Source organism: Schistocerca cancellata, chromosome 2 (assembly GCF_023864275.1).
Source record: "Schistocerca cancellata isolate TAMUIC-IGC-003103 chromosome 2, iqSchCanc2.1, whole genome shotgun sequence".
Taxonomy (NCBI): Eukaryota; Metazoa; Arthropoda; class Insecta; order Orthoptera; family Acrididae; genus Schistocerca; species Schistocerca cancellata.
Window position 1 is genome coordinate 1,129,216,200 of NC_064627.1, and position 15,102 is coordinate 1,129,231,301.

The 15,102-nt window shown below is 45.2% G+C and overlaps 1 protein-coding gene across 1 annotated transcript in view; it reads right to left on the reverse strand.

Moving 5' to 3' along the window:
- LOC126161269 (brain-specific angiogenesis inhibitor 1-associated protein 2) overlaps nucleotides 1-15,102 on the reverse strand; it is a 667,893-nt gene that overhangs the window by 19,047 nt on the left and 633,744 nt on the right. The window contains exon 11 of the mRNA XM_049917008.1: nucleotides 9,947-10,199. Coding sequence (XP_049772965.1) covers nucleotides 9,947-10,199 — 253 coding nt within the window. The remainder of the gene's footprint in view (nucleotides 1-9,946; nucleotides 10,200-15,102) is intronic.

Sequence of the window (15,102 nt, forward strand, 5' to 3'; positions counted from 1 at the left end):
ATTTCCATGACATGTCGAGCTGAAAACCCTCGTTTCGGTTGAGCAGGTCGTCTGTTATGTGTATTTGCGCAGATTCCTTAACCATAGAGTTCCAGTGGGCTGAGGCTATGGCCAGTATCTTAACTCTCACGAAATCCATGGAATGGCAAGTGGGAATACAGCTTTCAACTGTTGCAGATTTGCTCGGCTGTAGTAGGCGAGTGAATCTCTGGAATTCAATGCAATATCCTTCTACAGTGCTTATTGTTTGTTCAATGCACCGTTCATTGCATGGATTACGGGAAAGCTTAGGTACTGGGTGCAGCCTCTTTCTACTGGGATACAAGTGGTCAAGGAAGCTCTGGAAATACAATCAGTAGGAAACCTGCTCAATCGAGACAAGAGCTTCCACCTCAAAAAGTCAATGGCACCCCTCGTTTCACGTCTGCGATCTCGAAGGAAGACAATAAGATCCTGAAAATAAATTATGAATATGTTTGTACTGACCTGGGAATCCTGTCACAACAGTTACCTTCCTGGGAGCTATCCCCAACGACGTTTAATATGGTGTCATTCACAAGGAACAAGGTATGCTCATGTTTAAAATAGAAATGCCATCATGGAAAGCTTGTGACAGGGATGCGAACCCAGCACCTAATCGGATTGTTAACGAAGTACGTAAAATCAGAAGTTAAATATCAAATGACGATAGAATTGTTTTTGCCTGGCTGGGATTCGAACCCAGCATCTAGCGCCGTCGTTTTCTATCCAGGAACAGACGATAAACAGCTATTGTTGGTTCACAAGTAGCGAGATGTGCGCATATTTAGCTAGACAACAGGCGACGAAAAGTTCTGTGCTGAATGGAATTCAAACCCCGCACACGTGGACATGAAGACACTTTAACTATCAAATTATTTTCCAATAATAGCTAGGAGTGGTATGTTTGTACTTTCAATGATGTGATGGAAAATACTCTGCTGGCTAGAAGTTGAATCCACAGCATATCGTCGTTGGTGATCATAGCGAACACAACGTCAAACACAAATCCGTTTTCGCCAGTAGGATGGAGAGGAATGTTTGAACTTGAAAAGATGTAAGGAAACGTTTGATCTTGTAATGTTGTGATAAAAAGTTAACCATGTGGCTGTGAGTTGAAACGAACACGTTACAGCTGACAACACACGAAGAGACGTTGAAAATGCAACTACTTTTCACTAGTAGTTCGGAGCACACATGCTAGGGCTTGAAATGAAATAATGAATATTTTGTGCTGATCAGGATTCGAAATCAGATAGTTGCCTTTCGAGAAGGCCTAGAAGAGTTTGCAATCTTGGGGAACACAGTGAAATCGAATTCGAATCCTAGTCCAGCACCACAATTTTCAACGTCTCAGTTTCAAATAAAGCAAGAGCCTTGTGAACTTACATGGCCATTGGTTCATTAAATACGTTTTCTAGTTTACGACGGCTTGCTGGTGACAGAGTTTCTGCCTTCCGGGGTTTCTCCATCTGTCACAGCTCAAACGAATGCCGTTCTGCCTCAGTTATCAGCGAAGGGATGTTATCTTTACTGCGGATATTGAACTACGGAGCTTACTGGCGTTCTGCACTTGGCGTTACTAGGGGAGCAGGAGAGTTACTTGTGTGTGTTAAAAATCTACGCCTGACGTGAGATGTGAACCTACACGTTTTACACATCAATACAAGGTTAATCCACCGGCAACAGAACCCCCTGCCAAGCACATAATTATGAATTGCAGAGGATTCATTTAGAGGTAGATGCAGATGTCAAGGGACGGGTAACAGGAAGGAGGGCGGGATCTGGGAATGAATAGAAGTGCAGAAGTGCAAAATATAAGCGTGAAATGAAGTATTGATTACTTAGATGTGTGCCACAGTTCGTTTCATCTTAGGACCGAGGGATAAGGAAGGACTGTTTCCAGAACGACGAATGGGTTATAGGGAAGGGGAGATCAAAGAATACGGTTTCATAGGTGTTGAGAGGAATGATAGAGGGTAAAGACAGCAGCAATTAAAAGAGAAAATGTAGCGTCAATAGAAACCGCTAGATTTGCTTATAAAGTCTTGGGGAATGGATTAGAAGGGCACTTGTGGCGATAGTGTCAGAGAGAGAGAGAGCGTGTGAGAGAGAATAGAGCAGATATTAACAACGAGTAAACAAAATATGAAATCGTTTGCGTTTTGTGTGGAGGACGCAGGGTTTAATCATGGATGGAGGGGAAGTAAGAGATTTTTTTGAAATAACAAAAACTACTGTGACACAGTCCATCTACGCTGATTAGTTTGTAAGTATCTAAACAGGATATAAATGAAATCAGAATAGAATATTTAACAAACTATATATTCAAAAGAAACCCATTTGAATTAAAAAGGCAACTGAAAGAAGAACTAACTCATATTGTATCTTTTCTGTTGCCACGCGATCTTCCGCTAACCCCCAATGAGGAAAAATGACGAAAAAGAAGACATAACAAAAGATTTTAAGGACTCTAATATTTTATCCAGAATCCTTCATTATTTTGTACTTGTATCATGCATAGAATGTATAATCCGTCGGACTTAACAGCCCGAAGAAGCAACTTCCTCCCAGACTTCCAGGACGCAGTCGCAAAGAGCATCCGCAGTAGTTGGTTGGTTTCGTGGCCAGTTCTCTGTTAATGTTCTGGCGACCTCAGCCCACATGTTTTCCATGGGGTTCATATCAGCCGCCCGTGGCGACCAGTACATGACGTTGACGCCAATCGTGGAGAGCCGCTGCTGCACAAATGCAGGCTTGTGAATGGGAGAATGGTCCTCTTGCAAAGTGACGTCCCCTTCTGCGTACAGCATTCGCACTGACGGAAGCATCACGTTTTCCAGTACGTGGGCACACTGCACGCTGTCCAGAGTTCCTTCTATCCTGTGAAGAATTCCCGCCCCTTTCGCAGAATTCCAACCCCAGCAGGTAACAGATAGCCGGCCACTTCTTCTCGTCGTGGTTACATATTCGGGTCGATGGCGAGTCACTTGCGGCCTGTAAACGATTCGTGGACCGTCGTTACTGCTAGAAAACATCTTCTCATCAGTGAAAATGACTTTGTCCCACGACGCCCTCAGATGGAGCTCCGCAAATGCTAGCCGGTATAAAACGTTGTCTTCGCTGAACTCTTGTTTCACGGCGGATCGTCGTGCGTGCAGTCCAGCGTCCCTCAGCCTTCGGCGAATCGTGTCACTGGAGCCGGGGAAGTTGGTCTCCCTTCGCAACCGCTTCGCGTTCAGAAAGGGATTTTCTCTCCTCCTAGACACTAGGTCCCTGTCTTCCTGCTGTGAGCTCACTCTCTTCCTGCCTGAGCCAGGAGCTCTGTTGATGGTGCCTCTTTCAAGGCAGGTCCTCCACCATCTCGTTGCAGTGGTATGCGGTACACCATACCGTCTGCCAGCTTCTCTGATGCAACATCGTCTTTCTTCAATGAGAGCGACGACTCTATCTACAGTAGACCTCTAGCAGTCAGCCATTACGGAAGACAGCCTGATGTGTATTTCTGCTTGCCGCTCTTGTACTGATTCCAGGAGAGGAGGTAAACATATTTACGTCAAACGGAGCGGCAGAGGCAGAGGCATGAGGCGCAGCCGTGCTGGCTCGTCCCGGGCTGTCGGCCCACCAACGCCACCGCCAGCTCGCTCACTTGCGTCTCGCCTCGGCCAGCCTGGCTGGCCCGTAGCTCGCGAGCCGCGGCTAGTACAGACCCGGGCCGCATGGCCACGATCACCCCTTGAAGGATCAAAAGTTACACCGAACCTACCCAACTCTGGAGTACAAACTAACGCAGCTACAGCTATTATGCTATAACCTGTGCAGGCATACCTACAGTTGACGATTCACTCAAATACACTCCTGGAAATGGAAAAAAGAACACATTGACACCGGACACTGCGAGAGGGCTGTACAAGCAATGATCACACAAACGGCACAGCGGACACACCAGGAACCGCGGTGTTGGCCGTCGAATGGCGCTAGCTGCGCAGCATTTGTGCACCGCCGCCGTCAGTGTCAGCCAGTTTGCCGTGGCATACGGAGCTCCATCGCAGTCTTTAACACTGGTAGCATGCCGCGACAGCGTGGACGTGAACCGTATGTGCAGTTGACGGACTTTCAGCGAGGGCGTATAGTGGGCATGCGGGAGGCCGGGTGGACGTACCGCCGAATTGCTCAACACGTGGGGCGTGAGGTCTCCACACTACATCGATGTTGTCGCCAGTGGTCGGCGGAAGGTGCACGTGCCCGTCGACCTGGGACCGGACCGCAGCGACGCACGGATGCACGCCAAGACCGTAGGATCCTACGCAGTGCCGTAGGGGACCGCACCGCCACTTCCCAGCAAATTAGGGACACTGTTGCTCCTGGGGTATCGGCGAGGACCATTCGCAACCGTCTCCATGAAGCTGGGCTACGGTCCCGCACACCGTTAGGCCGTCTTCCGCTCACGCCCCAACATCGTGCAGCCCGCCTCCAGTGGTGTCGCGACAGGCCACCCAACGTGCTCTAGAAGGTGTAAGTCAACTACCCTGGCCAGCAAGATCTCAGGATCTGTCCCCCATTGAGCATGTTTGGGACTGGATGAAGCGTCGTCTCACGCGGTCTGCACGTCCAGCACGAACGCTGGTCCAACTGAGGCGCCAGGTGGAAATGGCATGGCAAGCCGTTCCACAGGACTACATCCAGCATCTCTACGATCGTCTCCATGGGAGAATAGCAGCGTGCATTGCTGCGAAAGGTGGATATACACTGTACTAGTGCCGACATTGTGCATGCTCTGTTGCCTGTGTCTATGTGCCTGTGGTTCTGTCAGTGTGATCATGTGATGTATCTGACCCCAGGAATGTGTCAATAAAGTTTCCCCTTCCTGGGACAATGAATTCACGGTGTTCTTATTTCAATTTCCAGGAGTGTATTTGGCGAACAATACGTTCAAAAATACATTCATTTTAAACATAGCTACCACAAAAATATTTCCCCTAGCTAGCAATATCATGACGCAGGAAACTATTATTTCTTGTAAGTGCTCTGCATTAGGTGTAGCCTTAAGAAAACGTGTATTCAACCACGACAACTAAGCGGAATGTAAAAGTACGGTACGAGGGAAATTACTTTCTGCTGAGGCACTTCATTTACATCTCAATGATAAACGACTACTAGAGAACATTGGTCTTTACGGCAGTCAATCCACTTGTAAATTAACCTCATGATATCGCAGATATTAGGCAACACGTTACTAGGGATGAGAAAGCCCTTAAGCTTTGCAACTAAACATGCTACTCCTAGCTACTACTGAATAAGACTTTGATTATTAACGTGTCTTCATAACCATGTGTGCGGCGTTCCGCCCTGTTAGCATAGACGTTTTCGTCGCCTTATTTCTAGTTAAACGTGCGCACATCTCTCTAATGGTCGACCAACATTGGACATTTCTCGTCTGTTCCTGGTTAGACAACGACGGCGGCAGGCGCCGGGATCTAAACCCGCTCAGGCAATACAATTTTAGTCGTAATTGAATGTTACAACCTCACTATTGGAGACAAATTGTGATATCTACATTCTGATTTTACTTACTTATTCAACAATCCAACCAGATGCTGGGTTCGCATCCTTGTCACCAGCATTACATGATGGAATTTCAATTTTAAACATGTGCATCCTTTGTCCCTTGACACTGCAACAATATACAACGACTTTCGAGGTTAATTACCAAGAAGGTAATTGTCATGTTAGGGTTCCTAGTTTCGTACAAACATTACCGTCATTTACGTTCAAGGTGGGAATTAATAACTAATACTGATGCAAACGTCAATATTTGACGTCTCTTTCTGCCTAGTGATCGAGTCTAGATGGGGCACAAAGCTTTGCTTGATTAACAATGGCTTTATGTTATGGGTTTGCATCCAGATCCAGAAAAAGACGTTGGTCATGTCATTTAAAGTACAACTTCGTGTACAAGTAACTGTTGAGTAATGTGAACAATGATATTACTTGTGATTCGCTGTTAATGGTGGGATTTCCGTAGAGTGCTTGCCGCTGTTAATCACGTTTTCTTTTAACTGCTTAGTATTACATAAAGTTGATGCGAAACCACTCCCCGTTGAACGTTGAACGACGTTCAGCATGTGTTGGGTAAACCTTTTAGACAGCAAAGAACTTGTTTCCAACTGCCATCAATTGCCATACAACTTTATAAGTCCATATACTGTCTCAAATATTTAATTGCGCCCAAGGATTACGGAACGATTTATGTGACAAAATTAGTTGTCCCATAATGTTTGAAATGTCACTTATTGTAATCAAGTTTAGTTTACAAACGTCAAGGACTGCCCGATCTCTTCTGTACTATTGTGGTGTTACTTTACATCTGGATGGACTGTCATAAAGACCAGAGTCCTCTAGTAGTCTCTAGCAGTACCCATTGTGTATCTTACAACGACTGTACTGTGGAGGGTTGCGACGATGTGCAACACAGCTATTTTATGTTGGTTGCGTACATTCAGGTGAAGCCTACACGTAGGAAATCAGGCGCGACCCACTTTTTTGCTGTCAACTGTGTGTTTACCGAAATGTAGCCAAACACGGATGCGACCATCATGATGCTGTAAACAGAACCTGGATTCATCCGAAAAAATGACGTTTTGCCATTCTTGCACCCAGGTTCGTCGTTGAGCACACCATCGCAGGCACACCTGTCTGTGATGCAACTTCAAGGGTAACTGCAGCCGTGGTCTCTGTGTTGATAGTCCATGCAGCTGCAAACGTCGTCGAACTGCTCGTGCAGATGGTTGTAGTCTTGCAAATGCCCCCATCAGGGATCGAGATGTGGCTGCACAATCTGTTACAGCCATGCAGATAAGATGGCTGTCAAATGGTGCTCTGAGCACTATGGGACTTAACCTCTGAGGTCATCAGAACCGTAGAACTTAAAACTACTTAACCCTAACTAACCTAAGGACATCACAGACATCCATGCCCGAGGCAGGATTCGAACCTGAGACCGTAGCGGTCGCGCGGTTCCAGTTGTAGCGCCTAGAACCGATCGTCCACCCCGAAGATGCCTGTCATCTCGACTGCTAGTGATTCGAGGCCATTGGGATCCAGCACGGCGTTCCGTATTACCCTCCTGAACCCACCGATTCCATATTGTGCTAACAGTCATTGGATCTCGACCAACGCGATCAGCAATGTCGCGATACGATAAACAGCAATCGCGATAGGCTACAATCCGAGCCTTATCAAAGTCGGAAACGTGATGGTACGCATTTCTCCTCCTTACACGAGGCATCACAACAACGTTTCACAAGGCAACGCCGGTCAACTGCTGTTTGTGTATGAGAAATCGGTTGGAATCTTTCCTCATGGTACCACGTTGTAGGTGTCGCCACCGGCGCCATCATTGTGTGAATGCTCTGAAAAGCTAATCATTTGCATATCACTGCATCTTCTTCCAGTCGCTTAAATTTCGCGTCTGTAGCACGTCATCTTCGTGGTGTAGCAGTTTTAATGGCCAGTAGTGTATTTTGTTGACGCCGACCTACATGGGGCAGAATGATCACCAAGATAAAATAAGGGAAATTAGAGCTCGTAAGGAAAGAACAATTGACAGGAATGGGGGAAAGAAATACAGTAGAAGAAGAATGGGTAGCTTTGAGGGATGAAGTAGTGAAGGCAGCAGAGGATCAAGTAGGTAAAAAGACGAGGGCTAGTAGAAATCCTTGGGTAACAGAAGAAATATTGAATTTAATTGATGAAAGGAGAAAATATAAAAATGCAGTAAATGAAGCAGGCAAAAAGGAATACAATCGTCTCAAAAATGAGATCGACAGGAAGTGCAAAATGGCTAAGCAGGGATGGCTAGAGGACAAATGTAAGGATGTAGAGGCTTATCTCACTAGGGGTAAGATAGTTACTGCCTACAGGAAAATTAAAGAGACCTTTGGAGATAAGAGAAACATTTGTATGAATATCAAGAGCTCAGATGGAAACCCAGTTCTAAGCAAAGAAGGGAAAGCAGAAAGGTGGAAGGAGTATATAGAGGGTCTTCACAAGGGCGATGTACTTGAGGACAATATTATGTAAATGGAAGAGGATGTAGATGAAGATGAAATGGGAGATATGATACTGCGTGAAGAGTTCGACAGAGCACTGAAAGACCTGAGTCGAAACAAGGCCCCCGGAGTAGACAACATTCCATTGGAGCTACTGACAGCATTGGGAGATCCAGTCCTGACAAAACTCTACCATCTGGTGAGCAAGATGTATGAAACAGGCGAAATACCCTCAGACTTCAAGAAGAATATAATAATTCCAATCCCAAAGAAACCAGGTGTGGACAGATGTGAAAATTACCGAACAATCAGTTTAATAAGCCACAGCTGCAAAATACTAACACGAATTCTTTACAGACGAATGGAAAAACTAGTAGAAGCTGACCTCGGGGAAGATCAGTTTGGATTCCGTAGAAATACTGGAACACGTGAGGCAATACTGACCTTACGACTTATCTTAGAAGAAAGATTAAGGAAAGGCAAACCTACGTTTCTAGCATTTGTAGACTTAGAGAATGCTTTTGACAATGTTGACTGGAATACTCTCTTTCAAATTCTAAAGGTGGCAGGGGTAAAATACAGGGAGCGAAAGGCTGTTTACAATTTATACAGAAACCAGATGGCAGTTATAAGAGTCGAGGGACTTGAAAGGGAAGCAGTGGTTGGGAAGGGAGTAAGACAGGGTTGTAGCCTCTCCCTGATGTTATTCAATCTGTATATTGAGCAAGCAGTAAAGGAAACAAAAGAAAAATTCGGAGTAGGTATTAAAATCCATGGAGAAGAAATAAAAGCTTTGAGGTTCGCCGATGACATTGTAATTCTGTCAGAGACAGCAAAGGACTTGGAAGAGCGGTTGAACGGAATGGCTGGTGTCTTGAAGGGAGGATATAACATGAACATCAACAAAAGCAAAACGAGGATAATGGAATGTAGTCAAATTACGTCGGGTGATGCTGAGGGAATTAGATTAGGAAATGAGATACTTAAAGTAGTAAAGGAGTTTTGCTTTTTGGGGAGCAAAATAACTGATGATGGTCGAAGTAGAGAGGATATAAAATGTAGACTGGCAATGGCAAGGAAAGCGTTTCTGAAGAAGAGAAATTTGTTAACTTCGAGTATAGATTTAAGTGTCAGGAAGTCATTTCTGAAAGTATTTGTATGGAGTGTAGCCATGTATGGAAGTGAAACATGGACGGTAAATAGTCTGGACAAGAAGAGAATAGAAGCTTTCTAAATGTGGTGCTACAGAAGAATGCTGAAGATTAGATGGGTAGATCACATAACTAAAGAGGAAGTATTGAATAGGATTGGGGAGAAGAGAAGTTTGTGGCACAACGTGACCAGAAGAAGGGATCGGTTGGTAGGACATGTTCTGAGGCATCAAGGGATCACCAATTTAGTATTGGAGGACAACGTGGAGGGTAAAAATCGTAGACGGAGACCAAGAGATGAATACACTAAGCAGATTCAGCAGGATGTAGGTTGCAGTAGGTACTGGGAGATGAAGAAGCTTGCACAGGATAGAGTAGCATGGAGAGCTGCATCAAACCAGTCTCGGGACTGAAGTCCACAACAACAACTACAACAAGGAAAGATATAGGTGTTCATTCTTTCCGCGCGCTATTCGAGACTGGAACAGTAGAGAATTGTGGAGATGGTTCGATGAACCCTCCGCCAGGCACTTAAATGTGATTTGCAGAGTATCCATGTATATGTATATGTAGATGTAGATCCTATCCCGCACGATGTTCACGTGACGGTACAGGATATAAGGGACATCCCCAGGACAGGGATCGGCACGTGTAATACTGTGTAGGGAGCAGGTGGCGGGTAGCAGGTGCCGGGTGTGGTGTGCCCCAGGAAGCGGCTGCGCTGACCTGCAGTGGGGGCCGGCTCCTGGCAGGCGGCAGCGACGCGTGTGCTGGCGGCGCGCAGCGTCCCGTCAGCAGGGGCAGGCTGCGCGGCCCGCCGCCCACGCCTCCTCCCCCGCCGCCCCCACCGCCGCTGACGGAGCTGCCGGTGGGTGAGCCGGGCGTGGTGGCGCTGGCGGACGAGGACCCGGCGCCGCTGCTGCCGCTGCCGCCGCTGCTCACGCTCTGGCCGTCCGGCGGCCGCCCGTGCGTCGGAGACCTGCCACACAAAGGAGCCGAAGTCAGCACAGCTTGTAACACCGTAGCTTAGACACTACATACCTTTTGTTGATTCGTATAGCTTTCTGTTTTGTTCACCATCCCATCACTGACCTTCTGTGATTAGTGTATGATTAATTCAATACTGTAATGAAATGTAATCTCTGTAAAATGCACAATATGAGCAAATTATATGTTTTGTCTCCAGAATGAGATTGTTCTCTCTGCAGTGGAGTGTGCGCTGATGTGAAACTTCCTGGCAGATTAAAACTGTGTGCCGGACCCAGACTCGAACTCGGGACCTTTGCCTTTCGCGGGCAAGTGCTCTACCAACTGAGCTACCCAAACACTACTCACGCCCCGTCCTCACACCTTCTGCCAGTACCTCCTCTCCTACCTCCCAAACTTTACAGAAGCTCTCCTGCGATCCTTGAAGAACTAGCACTCCTGAAAGAAAGGATATTGCGGAGACATGGCATAGCCACAGCCTGGGGGATGTTTCCAGAATGAGATTTTCGCTATGCAGCGGAGTGTGCGCTGATATGAAACTTCCTGGCAGATTAAAACCGTGTGGAAGGTAGGAGACGAGGTACTGGCAGAAGTAAAGCTGTGAGGACGGGGGTGAGTCGTGCTTGGGTTGCTCAGTTGGTAGAGCACTTGCCCGCGAAAGGCAAAGGTCCCGAGTTCGAGTCTCGGTCCGCCAGCACAGTTTTAATCTGCCAAGAAGTTTCATATATGTTTTGTCTTTGTCATATAATCTCTTTGGTTATCTTTAATCATCATCATCATCATTTAAGACTGATTATGCCTTTCAGCGTTCAGTCTGTAGCATAGCCCCCCTTATACACTTCCTCCATGATCCCCTATTCAGTGCTAACATTGGTGCCTCCTCTGATGTTAAACCTATTACTTCAAAATCATTCTTAACCGAATCCAGGTCCTTCTCCTCGGTCTGCCCCGACTCCTTCTACCCTCTACTGCTGAATCCATGAGTCTCTTGGGTAACCTTGCTTCTCCCATGCGTGTAACATGACCCCACCATCTAAGCCTGTTCGCCCTGACTGCTACATCTATAGAGTTCATTCCCAGTTTTTCTTTGATTTCCTCATTGTGGACACCCTCCTGCCATTGTTCCCATCTACTAGTACCTGCACTCATCCTAGCTACTTTCATATCCGTAACCTCAACCTTGTTGATAAGGTAATCTGAATCCACCCAGCTTTCGCTCCCATACAACAAAGTTGGTCGAAAGATTGAACGGTGCACAGATAACTTAGCCTTGGTACTGACTTCCTTCTTGCAGAAGAGAGTAGATCGTAGCTGAGCGCTCACTGCATTAGCTTTGCTACACCTCGCTTCCAGTTTTTTCACTATGTTGCCATCCTGTGAGAATATGCATCCTAAGTACTTGAAACCGTCCACCTGTTCTAACTTTGTTCCTCCTATTTGGCACTCAATCCGTTTATATTTCTTTCCCACTGACATTACTTTCGTTTTGGAGATGCTAATCTTCATACCATAGTCCTTACATTTCTGATCTAGCTCTGAAATATTACTTTGCAAACTTTCAATCGAATCTGCCATCACAACTAAGTCATCCGCATATGCAAGACTGCTTATTTTGTGTTCACATATCTTAATCACACCCAGCCAGTCTATTGTTTTCAACATATGATCCAAAAATAATATGAACAACAGTGGAGACAGGTTGCAGCCTTGTCTTCCCCCTTAAACTACTCTGAACCATGAACTCAATTTACCGTCAACTCTAACTGCCGCCTGACTATCCATGTAAAGACCTTTAATTGCTTGCAAAAGTTTGCCTCCTATTCCATAATCTCGTATAACAGACAATAACTTCCTCCTAGGAACCCGGTCATATGCCTTTCCTAGATCTATAAAGCATAGATACAATTCCCTGTTCCACTCATAACACTTCTCCATTATTTGCCGTAAGCTAAAGATCTGGTCCTGACAACCTCTAAGAGGCCTAAACCCACACTGATTTTCATCCAATTGGTCCTCAACTAATACTCGCACTTTCCTTTCAACAATACCTGAGAAGATTTTACCCACAACGCTGATTAAAGAGATACCTCTGTAGTTGTTACAATCTTTTCTGTTTCCATAATTAAAGATTGGTGTGATTACTGCTTTTGTCCAGTCTGATGGAACCTGTCCCGACTCCCAGACCATTTCAATTATCCTGTGTAGCCATTTAAGACCTGACATTCCACTGTATTTGATGAGTTCCGACTTAACTTTATGCACCCCAGCCGCTTTATTGCACTGCAATCTATTGACCATTTTTTCCACTTCCTCAAATGTGATCCTATTTCCATCATCATTCCTATCCCATTCTACCTTGAAATTTGAAACATTACTGATCGCATTTTCACCTACATTGAGCAACTCTTCAAAATATTCCCTCCATCTGCCCAAGGCATCCACAGGATTCACCAGCAGTTTTCCTGACCTGTCCAAAATACTTGTCATTTCCTTCTTACCTCCCTTTCGAAGACTGCTAATTACACTCCAGAATGGTTTTCCAGCAGCTTGACCCATAGTCTCCAACCTGTTTCCAAAGTCTTCCCACGATTTCTTCTTGGATGCTGCAATTATCTGTTTGGCTTTGTTTCTTTCTTCAACATAACTTTCTCTGTCTACCTGGGTTCTGGTATGTAGCCATTTTTGATACGCCTTCTTTTTCCTTTTACAGGCTGCCTTGACTGTATCATTCCACCAAGCTGTTTGCTTCATCCTACTTTTACAGACTACTGTTCCAAGACATTCTTTAGCCACTTCTAGTACTGTGTCCCTGTACCTTGTCCATTCCTTTTCCAATGACTGTAATCGACTACATTCAACTAACTGGTACCTTTCTGAGATCGCTGTTATGTACTTGTGCCTGATTTCCTTATCCTGAAGTTTCTCCACTCTTATCCTCCTACATATGGACCTGACCTCATGCACTTTCGGCCTCACAATCCCAATTTCACTGCAGATTAAATAATGATCAGTGTCATCAAAGAATCCCCTGAATACACGTGTGTCCCTCACAGCCTTCCTGAATTCCTGATCTCTTATTATATAGTCAATAACAGATCTGGTTCCCCTGCCTTCCCAAGTATACCGGTGAATGTTCTTATGTTTAAAAAAGGAGTTTGTGATTACTAAGCCCATACTGGCACAGAAATCCAAGAGTTGTTTCCCGTTCCTGTTGGCCTCCATATCCTCTCCAAATTTACCCATAACCTTTTCATACCCTTCTGTTCGATTTCCAATCTTGGCGTTAAAATCACCCATGAGCAGAACACTGTCCTTGTCCTTTACTCTAACAACTACATCACTGAGTGCCTCATAAAAAGCATCTTATCTTGATCTGTCCCTTCACAATGCGAATATACTGACATAATCCTAATTTTCTTGCTAGACACTGTCAAATCTATCCACATCAGTTGTTCATTTACATACCTCATTGCAACTACGCTGGGTTCCATTTCTTTCCTGATGTAAAGCCCTACACCCCATTGTGCTATTCCTGCTTTGACTCCTGACAGGTAGACCTTGTATTCTCCCACTTCCTCTTCTTTCTCACCCCTTACCCGAATGTCACTAACAGCTAAAACGTCCAGCCCCATCTTACTTGCAGCCTCTGCCAGCTCTACCTTCTTCGCAGAGTAGCCCCCATTGATATTAATAGCTCCCCGTCTCATTACCATTTGTTTGCCAAGTCATATCTTAGGAGTCCCTGGTTTGTCAGTTAGAGGTGGGACTCCGTCACCTCCAAAGGTCCGAGGCATTTTGTTCTGCTTGTTGCCAGCATCATATTTAAAGTACCAGGGAAGCAGGTTGCTAGCCTTACTTGCCCCGAGTCCCATTGGGTTTTACCCCTAACGGCTGAGGGACTAGCCGGTGGATTTGGTAGTCTTTGCCGTATGAGCACAAAGGTGACCACGACTCAGAATATGTCCGAGATGCCCAGCCTTATTCCAAAGTAACTGGTATCCCGACTGCCGGGACCACTTACTTGGCCACTCATACGTTGCCCGAGGTTCATGAACTAGGACATGACTACAGGAACCCACACCATGAACCACTGTTATCTTTAAAATTAAATAATTTTATTTAAATAATTTTGTGTAGAACTACGAATATATGCAAATGGTCTGTTTTATTTAAAATGTTTGTTTGCTGTTATGAAAACTGCTGACCTCCACTTAGGGTTCTTAGTTATTTCGTATGTAAAAGTTGTTTTCCCCTCGCGAACGGAACTGTGTAGCGCGCTCTACTTTTGGTTGGCCTACGTAGAAAATGTGGAACCAAGAGTCAGTCGGGGACGAGCTACCAAACTGTCAACTGCTCATGTAAAAGTTGTGTATTGTGCTGGTGCTGAGAGAGGCTTTCCGTGCCGCTGTCCAATGCCTCGGATGGATGGATAAAGAGCTGGAACTATTCTGGAATTGATATGTATCATCGCCACCAAGAAATGACAGAGTCCAGCAGTTCTACCTGCAAATCTACCTACCAACTTGCAATCGCCACCACATTGCGCAATCACTGAAAAGGAACCAAGATATATGGTATAAATGTATGGTGAAGGATCAGCTTATTGCATGTTTTAGTGTACGCAAATATAAGGTAACTTAAACTCGAACTCTTATACCTACCCTGATTTTTTATCCCTAGTCACACAACCACTTAGGGTCCTTCTCATGTCAACAATGGTTATCGAGTGTCCATATTGTGAAAATAGGAAAGCCCAGTGTTTTACTAACTGATGGCACTTGAACATAGTAAAAAGAAAGTTAAAGTTTATGTAGCACAACTGAGTAATATAGTAAGTGACACTTGTTGAAAATAATTATTGTATTAAAACTGTGTATTAATATTTGTTGCCTACT